Raw genomic sequence first — 13,185 nt, 5'->3', positions numbered from 1 at the left:
CCTTTCTGACCACCTGATATAGCAGAGTGATGTAGTGTGACATAGCAGGCAGTGACTGTCAAAACAGCAAAGCCTTCTCCATGCTGGCCAATTGTTCTGAAGGGTGCTGGATCAGTGCATCACAGCAGCCAGCGCCGAGATTCACACCGAGAGCACAGTGCCAAGAACACTTCCTGGCACGTTGTGTACCGTTCAGAATTAAAGACACGGTGACAAACCTCAAGCACTACAATTGGACTATCTTTCAATTTGTCTTATGGTGAGCAGGTTATCATTAGCATAAAACAAGCCTGAGTACTGATACTGCATTACCAGGGCCGGGGAATTCTCCACTGGAAAAACAAATGACTGAATATATTTGCTTGCTCAGTCGTAACCTGAGAGGTGTTTAAATTTAGATTTGAATTTAGAGAACAAAAACTTTTTTTCTGCAGCATTTGCATCTGATGAGCACGGCAGGATTATGCTTTGATCAGAGAGAGTAGATAACCCATTAATAAAAAAAAAGAAAATTGAAAATCTGTGTGTGAGGCTCCTGGCAGCTTACCGGTTTATTTTACAAAAAGCGGGACAACTATACAAGTCCACTCTGTGGTGCTCTAAAGCACTCGGGGGACGAGATAATGTCTTATCTGCTTCTACAGGATCTCACGGCGTCAGAGCCGACCACCGGTTCATATCACACCCTCTGTCTGCGATACACAGCTCGAGATAGTTTCATTGAAGAACAACAAAAAGTCAAACAAGGCCATGGTATCTTATTTTCCTTCCCGTTTTAAAGCTCCAAACGCATGTTTTACAGTTTCCAGATATGCACCAGCACCGAGAGCTCAGAATCTGCTGTTGATCAACACACGGCGTATTAATGCTGTTGCGTTGGCCAGCCTCCTGTGACAAACAGATGGGCCAGACGCTAGTATCCTGCCACCAGGAGCTACCATAGCTTTCACACAAACACTCGCGCGCATGCATGTACGCAGGTGCATGGAGGGAAATAAGAGGAACGGCGAGAGGACGACGAGAGCCCTACATCCATCCTCTGTGCCCTCAACTTCATCTCCACATCCTGAGATCGCAGAGCAGATGTCGCCTCTCTCCAACTGCTGCTCACCCTTTCAGAAACTCCACCCTTAAATTTTCCACCAGAGCTATAATCATCATCAAAATGATCATCAACATCATTATTGTTATTACATTTTCAAAAAGTGCAGATAGAATGTCTCCTCATTTAGAAAGGCAGGGCAGTAAAGGAGGTCGGGGGAAACAATGGCAGTAATAAGAGCAAGAAGAGAGCGAGATAAGAAAGAGAAAAGAGAAGAAGATTTCTGCCGAGTCACAATTGCGTTGCTCCTGTGAACACACACACACACACACACACATACACGTGAACACACCATACAAGTCAGAAAACCCTGGAGATCATCCCCCTTCAGTACAAATCAACAGCACAGGGCAGCACAAGGATTTCATAGCATCAATAAACACACAAGTGTGCACACACAACCAAATATGTGTGCACCAACAGCACAAACTTTACTTTTTGCTTCTGCTTTGATATTCACATTGGAAGATTTTTAAATTGGTTTCCTAAGGTGGTGATGCTGTGAAAAATGACATCATCATATCTTGGGTAATTCTTTTTTTTTTCCCTCTCATCTTCTTTTTTCTCTCTCTCCATGTCAGGGCATTTTGTCTGGAAAAAACAGGAGCAGTCCATTTCAAAGTGTTTAACGTGTTCCCGCTTTCCAAACGTGGGAAAGTTTAAGTTCGTTTTTTATACTCTCTATTTTTGTCGGAGCTACGGCAGAGCACCCGCAGCACACTGATGACAAGGGGGTCTCCAAAACGTGGAGGGGGGATGGGGGGATGGGGGGGGGGGGACTGGGGTCGGGGGTTCACTTATATTGTGCCAGAGGTGAAGAAAGAGGGAACAATAAGGGGGGGGGGGGACAGAAACAGGAGAATATAGACAGGAAACAGGGACGGAGAGAGCAGAATCAACAACTTCATCTCGAGTTCAGCTGGTTTCATCACAAACTGAGTAATGACTGCTTTTGACAACTTCAGCTGAACATTAAACCAATTTTTAGTGAAGGAGGGTGTTCCCGAAATGGGGTAAAAAGGATATCATACACTGGAGACTGATGACAAGAACGAGGCGGCAAATTAAGAGGGAGGAGAGACGGAAAACAGCAGACGGACTACGGATAACGTGATGTAAGAATTCTACCAATGTTGTACACCTAATATGTACATACAGTACATACTGTGTAGCGTTGTGTACCTGGAATAGTCATACAACAGGATTACGTAAGATTATTTCTTTCTTCTTTTTTTTTCCCTCTGTGATCCCACGGGACTGGCACCTTAATTTGGGTTAGGTGCTGCAGTGCAGTTTAGAACCGAGGGGTCGAAACAACAGCAACTGAACATCAGACTTCAACAGGCAAAGTGCATTAGGACAGACAGACAGACAGACAGACAGAGAGAGAGAGACAGTAACGGGGAGGACCATTGGCAAACAGGTGAGATGTAAATTAAGACACGGCTGTACGAGAGGAGGGAACAGATGAGGACAGGAGTTGTCGTAGAGGAATAAATGAAAAGAGTTTAAAGGTTTAAGAGAGCAGATGGCTAATTGTACCCGTGTTTCGCAGCCTGGCAGCAAGTCAGTCTTGTGCATAAGGACGGGAGCGAGAGGAGGGAGGGGTGGAGGAGGAGGAGGAGGAGGAGGAGGAGGAGGAGGAGGAGGAGGGGTGGGGCGGTTTGAGGAGACAGGAAGTTGCCATGGAGGAAGCTGGGCGGCGCGATCAGGCCTTGAGAGCGTGCCACTGGGCGACGTTGGTACGCGGCCGAGCGAGCATGTCTTTCCAGTGCTTCACCTCTGCTGGTCCACTCTTCCATGATAGGTAGATCTAAGAGACGGGGGTAAGAAAAGGGACAAATGTAGACTGCAGTCCCCGGCACTGACGCATTGTAAAATAAAATCTGACCATCCCGACTTCAAGGGGTGCAAAGCATAACTTCTGGTGCTTTTTTTTGGTTGATGTTGATGTTATTATTCTGGTAAAAAGCTACATTTTTGATTTGCTCTCAAGCAATACTACCGCACACGTGAATGAGGGAGCATTTGTGTGAATACAGTGGCAGAGCAAGGAAGACCGAGTTCAAGAAAGCATGCTATCCAATGTTTTGGAGCAGTAAAATTCACTTCTGACACTTTTTGTTGCCGCTTCTTTTGCGTGTTCAGTCATACGCCGACCTGCTTGCAGCCGTCTCTCACTTTAGTACAACAGCGTTGCCGTTGCCTCCATCTGTCAGCAAACCCTTTACTGTATGCAGCGTGGCAATGTCGCCCCGGCAACGTGATCTAAACGCGGCTTTACTGGAGACGCAGAGAGTCATGTGGAGCTGACGGGATGAATCAAGCTTTATGTGAACTCGATTGCAATTGTTTGAATGCAACGGACAATTCATGCAAGTCAGACAGTACTTCGGTATGAAATACCAAGAAATTCAGCCATGTCACATGGCAAGATGGATACCAGCCTCAAGTTTGTCCTGTAAATCTGTAGCAGCAGCAACTCAGTTAGATTAAACCAATTTAATTCTCTATTTCCTACATAATAATCTCTAGGTGTGTATTATTTACCTTTTTTATACATTACATGCTTAAGATGTTATAATTGAGAGAGATAAATGTATCACACGTTGCTTTACTCAGACTTGATTCAGAACAGTTGCCCAGCGTCATAAACTGCCGACACGTTTACGTTACCTTGCCAATAACGTCGTTGCGGCTGAGCCTGTCCTTGTCCATGACGGTGATGATGATGGTGGTCTCCCTCAGCACATGGGCGGGTACGTCGAAGGGGAAGGACTCGTTGAAAATGGGGTTCAGGCAGCACTTCATCACCACCGTCTTCTTCTTCTCTACACGCTTGTCCTTGTGCATCAGCCACACCTTCACATATGGATCTGCAACGTGGTCACAGTGTTTACATAAGTGGGCAGATCAAGGTGTGCAGATAAGGTCATTTTTGGGGGTCAGGCTTGCAATTACCCTCTTAATTTGTAAAGTCGGGGGAAGGCGGCAGGGAAGCAGATACCTAGTTTGAGCTCAAGGTCAAGTTGTCTCCTGAGCTAGGAAACATACAAACGAGGAAGTATTTATGGAAACGGGGCTTGATATTTTGCTCTACCTATTCTGGAGCATTACCATACTTCATAACCATAATGGATAATGAAGAGACAAAGCAGCAGTTCTACAAAAGCGTACCAAAAGAAAATAGATTTTCACAGCCGGAGCTGATACTAGCAACACACTGGGCTGACAGAGATTTGGCTGGGAGGCTGAAGATCCTCATAGATATACAGACAGAGACGGAACCAGATAGAGAGAGGCCAAGGGAGGGACGCTTGATGTAATGTCACCTTGCTGCTGCGGCTATCTGAGGTGCGACCCAGCTTAGGAGCCAGACGGTAACTGTCGTCAAGCACGGACGGGTCAGGAATATGTTTGAAAGCAGACTGCGCGCGTGAAGCGACAGAACTTCCAATGTCGCGAGGACTTTGGACAAGCGGACAAAGGCCGGAGAGAGACAACACTCGACAAACGAGGAGGAATCGCTACCTGAGGTGCCGCCGATATCCATGGCTTTGAGATTACGCGCTTTGATGATGTTCACGGTGATGGTGTTGGCGGTGGGATTATAGCAGAGAGACACTAGTAGGTCTCCTCGTCTCCCCTGAGGAACACACACATGCACACAGAGACACACAGTAGAGTATGATTCACCCAGTCGTATATGAGATTTCATGTGAGGATATCAAACATTACTCACTAGCTTGTGAAATCTTACACTGTTCTTTCTGCTCTAACACCTTGGTTGCAAACGCAATTGGTCCAGTGACCATGGGCTCTTAAACTCTTAAATTATATCAGTCGTCATCAAGCTTGTGCCGAAACTGGTCAACAAATGGCATGAGGCTAATTTTGCAGTCACAAAAGTTTGAATGTAAACACCGAGTTTGTCACTATTTGGTGTGATGCCCCCCCCGCCGACCCTCTCTTACACTGCCATCACTGCAGGGCTTGAGCTCCTTCCAGAAGGTCTTTATCTGGCCCAGTTCCACCTTATTAAGGGGGATTGAAACCTCTCCGATGGGGTCGTTCCTGCTGAAGCGGTCGTAGTCCAACACCTGGAGGTAAAGAGTACGCTCTCTCACCTTCTCGTAAGGGAAGCCTTAAACAGAGAGAGACACAGACACAAGACTGAAGTTACAGAGCGTGAAACACGTATTCTTCACAGCACAAAGACTAGTGAGTGTAATCTGTCCCGGGCTAACGGGATGAATTTGGCAAAGGCCAAAGTGCATTTCAAAAACTGCAAGAACCAGCCAGCACAGTCTCTCTCACATGACTGAGTATAGGATCATCACACTCCACTCACAAAACCCTATCACATTCATTTTCCAAGAGCACAGGCTATTGTTGTGCACGTTGAATGGTTCTGAGTCATTTGAACATCATTTTAGCTCATTTACTGTGACACTGCTCTCCAAACACAGTGCTATTATACATCTGCAGCACTCGAGTTGCAGGTGTTTTTGCTTTGTTTTTTAACAAAAACCAGTCTGTCTTCACTGTGATGTTTCACACTCCAATGATGATTGGTTTGTTTTGAATAAACATCGTCACTATGAAGAATGCTTGATATGATGAATGAAAATTAGACTTTTTTTTACTTTCTAGTGGAGAGTTTCATACCATTTTGATAACAATGCCATGCCTATAATGTTGTTAGTTTAGTATGCAAACAGCTTCCTGGGCCTCACATTAGTTTTACATTACACAAAAAATCCATGTGGTGCTAAATATGGAGCTTTAAAGTCCTAGTGAATGAATCTGTTAGTTTTGGAAAGAGCCAGGTTTGTTTTTCCTCTGTTCCAGCTCCTGGTTTCAGCTTCATTATTAAGATCTTTCCAAAATGTCTGGTATAATGACTTAGAGATAAGACTGTTCAAATGTGCAGAGAAGTTTAGTTATGCTAAAAGGGGACATGAGCAGCATGACAAGATGTTAATAGAAAATGTGTGATAACAAAATGACAACATGTTTTCTGAGAAGCAGCTGAAATGAAAATTAAACGCACCTTCAAAGAGGAAAGTCTCGTTCCAGTAGGGGTTGAGGTTTTTCCTCTTGATCTTGGTTTCCAGCTTGTGCTTCTTGTCAGGCAGCAGGTAGATCTTGACAAACGGGTCGGAGGTGCCAGAGAAGTCTTTGGCTGGCAGCTCCTGACCACGGAGAACTTTGACGGTGAGAGTCGTGTTCTGGAAGCTGTAACCTATGCTGAACTGAATCCGGCCGAGCTTCTCGCTGATGGGCCCTTCACCGTCGTCGTCCTCCGAGCCTGGAGACAGCTGCAAGGCCACAGAGGCGGTCGCATTAATACGAACGGTGACGCACGCGACAACGGCGGCAGCAGCAGCAGCGGCAGCCGCTCAAAGAAAAGTTTGATCCAAGGGCACACACACGTTTGATCGCACGAGCATATGCACGGAGACTTTGTTGAAAGGAGGGAGATTTTAGCTGCTTTTCTGTCACAGCATATTCAGGCGGTAGAGACTAGTCTGACGTTTAAAGCCGCAGCACGTAACTTTTGGTTGTTGTCGACAGAAACGATGCAACATTGTTTGTATGCAGCGTCCTTCATCTGAAAACAGGTTCTGTCAAGCAATACTATCAGACCTGACTAAGGGAGCATTATAGAATGTTTCCTATAGAAGGTACCTACTCAACGTGGGCGGAGTCAGTGAAAATAGGTACAGGTTACTACGCTAGTGGAAAGTCATCTTAACTGTGCCGAGGCGAGCCGAGTAGAGCCGATGGAAAAATGCCATTAGTGTGTATACAGCGGCAGCACAGAGGCGGGTGGAGACAAGAAGCGTCCAACTTCTGAAACATTTGTTGGGTGTTTCATTGTGTTTTCAGTCAAACGCCAACATTTTGCTTTAGAATGTTGCCTCCGTCTGTCACAACATAAAACAAATCACTTACTGTTTGTAGTGGGGAAATATTGCCAGTCGACAAAAGGTCTAAACACACGGCTGTACTGAGAAACCGCGTGAGTGAAAGCATTGTGGGAGGGGCACGAAGGCACCTTTTTCCCCAAAGCTGCATTTCCTCCTTATGGCTCCACATCACCGTCATTTGTTTGTCTGCGAAACCACTTTATGGTAAAAAGCCTCGACTGACACTTTTAAAAAGACTTGCCTGATCATCGGTTTGCATGCGAACGCTCTCTGGTAAAATGACACGAAAAAGCTGATTTCAGTGCTTTAGGCCAGAGCTACAATTACAGAGTGGGAGCGGGGGAAAAAAAAAAAAGACTCACTCAGATTTTGTCGATGTTGGTTGTAGAAGTGACAGGCAAGACAAGTGTGAAATATTCCAAGTATAATTTTTCCAAACAGTGCAAGTCACCTTGGATGGCTTGTCTCACTTGATTGCCACTGTGGGAACTGCCTGCGTGTGCAGCTCTGTTATTACCATGAACGGCTCTAAATCAACCCATGCTCGGAGTACGGCTCGGCAGCACAAGCCCTTTACCGACGGACAAGAGCCGCCTCACGTGGGAGATAAAAGTACGTGGACACCTGAGTATTACACAAATAGACTAGTATGATCACTGAAGAACAGACTGCATTATTTGGGTTTCACACTATAACTTTGGCTGATCAGGCCTGGCTCATGGTGGGTTCATAACCAATCACCAGCCAAAATTGTTTCGTCAGGGTCATTCAGTTTATGTCTTTGGTGGTTCTGCGGATCTATCAAAAGACTAAGAAAATACAGTGCCATCTGTTATCATTTCAGACTTTGGCTTGACACTAACGCATTAACACTGACAACTTGCTTTATAAACTAGGTCGTTGGGGATTTAACAGACATTCCAATTAAAGGAGAATCTCCCAAACGAACGGTTAAAATCAGTTTCCGTCAGTGAATACAAGTGCAATACAAAAATCATTACTCTGTTTCGTCAAGGTTATTCTTAATAAATATGTATGGGGAAGCTATTTTTTCATTTTGTTGTACCTTAGGGCTGCTCTTTGTAAAAGCAAACAAACAAACCAAAAAAAAAGAAAATTAAAAACACAGAGATCAGCTACATCAGTGCACTGGGTGACATTTTCCCTCAATCGAACATGGGCTCTTTATTTTGTTTTCAGTCAATCACAAAAACACTGTGGAGGTGCCATAATTACTAAGTAGTTTGTATATATATAAAAAAAAAAGTGCTCAGCAGCTTTATTTGCCATTTACTCCCGTTTCAGTGTCACTTACTCATCGAGTATATAGAGATTCTTAAGCATAATGTGATGTGTGGTGGAACAGTGGTTCTTACCATCACCATGTCTCCAGTGAGAGAATTGGCGAGGTCAGTTACGGAGGAGTGACCGTCGGCATCGGGGGGTCGGCCTTTAGGGCTGTTGGCTGGTTTGTTGCCCCTGTAAAGGAAAAACACAGTTTGACCTGGAGGGAAAACAGCGAGGGCAAAAAAGTACTGAGGAGCTAACTCGTATCTAGAAAGAGAGAATGTCTGAGCACACAGGGAGTCCAACCTGCACCTGTTTGGTGCATTAAAAAGAAAACAAACAAAAGAAACACCTAGCCTATCTGAGATGACCAATTGAAAGTTTTCTTTGGATGGATGACACTTCAAAGTAATTTGCTCTTTCTCTAGATATCACGAGCAAATCTGCCAAAGATTCCACAGATTAACGGCGGGCACTAGAACTGAGGACATTTTGTTTGCGAGGACTTTGTGCGTTTGATGAAACCTGGAATCTGAGATGACTACACATATGGTCCAGTGTGGCAAACATCCATATCTTTGACAGAAAAGTTACCTCCAGCAAGTAAACAAAGACATTTTCAGACAGAACACAAAACAAGAGAGGCTAAAAATTTAAAATGGAAAGAAACCAATTATCACCGATGACCACAAAAGTATGTCATCAAACCCTCTAAAAGACATCAACAAGACACACATGTATAATGACATCTATAGCAACATGGTGTTACTATATATACACACAGAGAAACAGACAGACATGTATAGCAACATATAGGACTAGACGTTTAACAGCAAGTGTTTGTGTGTTTAAATCTTTGTTATTAACTTTGCATCAACAACAGAAGACATAAATGGGAGAGCAAAGATCTCCCATGGCACAGCTGGCACTTAGGTACAAATATGAATAAATGTTAAGTTCCTTCACACAAGGATTGTTGGAAAACATAACATTAGAGTGGGTCAAACATTCTGGGAGAAAAATCTCTATGTTCATACATTATGAAAACAAGAAGAACCACAAAGAGGAAAAGGGGGGGAAAAAAACTAAATAAAAAAATCAACAAAGAGAGACCAAGAAATATCCAAATGTATAAAAAGAAAAAAGTCCTGACCAATGTAATGTAACACAGCAGAGACACAGCACTCCATAAATGACTGGTTAAGGCACATGGAGAGACTGAACACTGAAACACCATCGGGCAGTAAATGAATAGTAAATAGAAGAAGAACAGAAATGAGCAGACACACACACAGAGAGAGAGAGAGAGAGAGAGAGAGAGAGAGGACGCTGGAGTTGCAGACACACAAACTGGACAGAAATCATAAAGACTGTGGGTAAGAAAGAAGGTTCCACACAGGATGTAAGAAATAGAAAAAGCAAGCTGAAAACGTTTATCTGTATAAGAAGAGATAGAAAGTATTAATAGCATGAACAGTGAGGTCACAGAAACCAAAAACAAAGTGAGATCTTTACAAACACCAGCACATTAGAGAGAAAAAACAGAGCTGCAAGAAAAGATAGGGAATGAAGGCAGCCTGGAAACACAAGAGAGGCTTAGTTTGGTCAGTCTGATAAGTTTCAAAGAATAAGAGACAAAAAGAAAGAGCTACTATGCACACACAGTATCTCTAACAGTAGACAGACGGGTGAACATGCTGAAGGGAGAAAAAGAGCACAGAGAAGAAAAAAAAGAAAAGGACAATAAATAGAATTGGTCACCGGGAAAAAGGAGAGAAGAACTGGCGTTCCTCAAGTTGAAAGAGTTGAAAGTAAATGGATAGGTAACAGATGGAGTGAAAAGAGAAATAAGTAGATATCCGCACAAAATAAAAAATATATAATATCATTGAAAACACAGAGAGTAAGAACATAGGAAGTGCAGATTTAGAGTGTTACAAATGAGGAAGTTGTTATATGGAATGTTAGAAAGTCAATTTCAGTCTAACTGTGGGTTGTTTTTTTCTTCCAAACATTTAGTAACACTCTAAAAGTTCGGGGGACACAGGGGCCAAAGCACGGATGGGCATTGGCTACATGTGCATATGTAATAATATGCAAGTAGGTGTCACTCAAAGAGTGAAGGCAATGCCTTGTGACAGGCAGAAAACAAGAAGCCCATAGAAAGTCTGTCTGTCTGTCTGGCCAGCATTCTCTTAAAATTTCCACTGAGAGATTCTAAACTGCAAATTTGAACAAGAATTCATGTTGAATGCAATAATGTCGTGTTCATTTTAGCAGAAGACAAGGACAGAACCAGGGAAAATATACTGACATATAGACAGACAGAAAAAGCGAGCAAATGAGACAAGCAAAGAAACAATCATTTCATCCAACGCGGGAACCGGAGCGAGAGGGGGGGGGGGGTAAGGAAGGAGGGATGTTGGCCATTTTTTCGAGAAGGGAAGGTGGATATTCATCAATTTGAAGTTAGTTGTATTAGTTGCCAAGGGAGGAAAAATGCATTTTCCAATGGCCTGTTTATGTAATGCACAAACTGCAGGCAACAAGTTTGAGAGGACTGGGTGAAAAAAAAAACAAGCACTAAACTAAGATCTGAGGAAGAGCTCAAAGGGGCTCTGAAGCTCGGAGAGAGACTTGAAGGATGGCACCTCCCTCCTCCACCACCTCCCAACTATTGATGTAGGAGTGAACATCTTCAATTATTCATTCTCCTTCATGCTTCATTCAGGGGTTCAGTACATTCTCAGGTAAGAGCTATAGCGCAGCTCGGGGAATGGCCTTTCTAACAGCACCTGAGGTGCTTTCTCTGCTCCAATGCTGCCTCCGGGCCATTTAATCAAAGCAACCGAGGGCTGCGGATTTGTTTTTAAGAAAACGAGGCACTTCCTTCAGATTATAAATGTTATTGAAAAATGGGATTCATTTCAATTTTAATTCATTTCTAATAACAAATAATACATCTGGCAGATTTGTTTTTTGCTGCCTTTTCAGTGGAAAACCTTGGGGGTTGATGAGGACATTTCCTGTTTTGGAGCCTGCAGTTCTCTACAGCGTCCAGTGGGAGGCAGAGTGGACTGGAGTTCACATCAAATTCTCCCACAGCTAGACAAAAAGTGGGCTGTTGGCATGGCAACGGCTCTGGAAACACAGGCCATATGGGGGTTCGGGGTGCCGTGACAAGAGGTTGTTGGTAGTGGGCGCAAAGGGAAAGGGTGTGTTAATGGGGAGTGGAGGGGGGGGGGGGGGGGGTGCAGCAAACAGGCAAACACAGTGAGAACAAAGAAGATATAAGGTATAGGATATATGACAGGTACGGGTGAGAGCCTCGCAGACACACACATTCACATGAACAGACATAAAGGAGGCAGGCGGGGCCACTTTGGGTTTCACCGTCCTGTGATACTATCCTAGTTTGTTACCTGACCGAGGGCCAGCGGCTCGAAGAGAGGGGGAGGGGGGATAGACACTCCACTTCTGGGCTGGGGAGAGACGCGAGAAAGAAAGCCCAACCCAGCCCAAGCTTCTTTTTTTTTTTCTTTTTTTTTTTCTTCAAAACACTCAGACTCCCCCATCCCTCTGCAAACATGTCACACTCAAACAAACATGCTCGCCCGAGACCATGAACTGATGAATTCCCCATGTCCTAGGCTCAGTTTCAACGATCCCACTACATCTGTCATTCTCCAGGGTGCACAGCATACTTTTTTCCCCAATCACACAGGGTCAGAACCACAGCAGCGAAGCGACCGCACTGCTTACATAACCATATTATTCACATGGAACACATGTATATGGTCACACAAGAATCAGCCAGTCATCTCTTCTGCTTCACATCTCAGGCTACGACTGCAAATTCTACTGCTGCACACACACACACACACACACACACACACTTGCACTGGTAACTAATTACTTCCTGCTTTCTGGAGGTGGAAATGAATCTAAAATAGCATCGTTTAAATCTATTTCAGGAAGAAGATGCTGGGTTGTTTGTTTGTTTTACTTCTACTGTACAACATCTTGTAATTTACACTTCGCCAATACCAACCGCGAGATACTGTTTATGATTACTTTTTAAATTTAGAAGAGGACCGTTACAGTTCAGAGCCTCCACCTCCCTTTATGGCTCGCCAATAATTTCTGCAATTTAGCATCCATGCCTCCGAGGTCTGATAAAACAACCACCCAATCATTATTAGAAATTTCAGCAACGTGAAATCATCCGACGGGAAAACGTGAAGTGCAGTGTCCATTAAAACACTGAACACAAATGTTTCGAATCCTGATTAAATTGACAGATTGCCTCCGAGGTGAGGGCTGCTGCAGATGTGCCACCTGTTCTGAGGCAGGACACTGCAGGAGTCCCAGGTTAATGCTCCTAATAGCTCGTCTACCCAACCCCCATCCATCCATCTATCTGGATGTACGAGATGAGCGTGTGTAGCAGCATATAACTGCTGCCTAGAGAGCTGCTGTCAGCCCCACATAACGCACGGCTCTGCAGCATATAAAACGCCCTCCCCATTGCTCTCATGGACAGAAGATGGATTTGCACTCTGATTTTTCTCTCATCCTGTGCTGACATATAGATGGATATACTATAAACGCACTCCCTCCTTCTCGCTTTGTGGCTCTTTTCTTTTTCGACCTCAGTCCCCTCCTCTCTAAGCATTATATCTGGATGCATCTCAGCGTTTCCCTTGTGATGTGAGCATGAGCGCGGCGGCCACAGGGAGCCAAAGCTTCGGGGGCAGAGTCTTATCCAGAGCCCCCGAGGACTCGACTGATTAGTCGGGGCCTGCAAAAGCCCCCCCGTCACAGGAGGAGCACTGTGTCAGACTTTTCAGAGCGTAACATAAT

At 44.4% G+C, this 13,185-nt stretch overlaps 1 protein-coding gene across 1 annotated transcript in view; it reads right to left on the bottom strand.

Annotated features, from left to right (window-relative positions):
• Positions 1-2,810: 2,810 nt before the first annotated feature.
• Positions 2,811-13,185, bottom strand: part of syt7a (synaptotagmin VIIa) — a gene marked incomplete at both ends in the record, with an annotated part of 88,750 nt that continues 78,375 nt past the window's right edge. Inside the window, 6 exons of the mRNA XM_083893943.1 lie at positions 2,811-2,915; positions 3,779-3,978; positions 4,634-4,748; positions 5,077-5,246; positions 6,156-6,423; positions 8,412-8,514. Of these exons, the coding sequence (XP_083750069.1) occupies positions 2,811-2,915; positions 3,779-3,978; positions 4,634-4,748; positions 5,077-5,246; positions 6,156-6,423; positions 8,412-8,514 (961 nt within the window). The remainder of the gene's footprint in view (positions 2,916-3,778; positions 3,979-4,633; positions 4,749-5,076; positions 5,247-6,155; positions 6,424-8,411; positions 8,515-13,185) is intronic.

The sequence above is a fragment of the Microchirus variegatus genome, assembly GCF_963457635.1.
Source record: "Microchirus variegatus genome assembly, chromosome: 8".
Taxonomy (NCBI): Eukaryota; Metazoa; Chordata; class Actinopteri; order Pleuronectiformes; family Soleidae; genus Microchirus; species Microchirus variegatus.
Note: the sequence above shows the minus strand (reverse complement) of the source record. Positions and strands in the feature narration are given on the sequence as shown.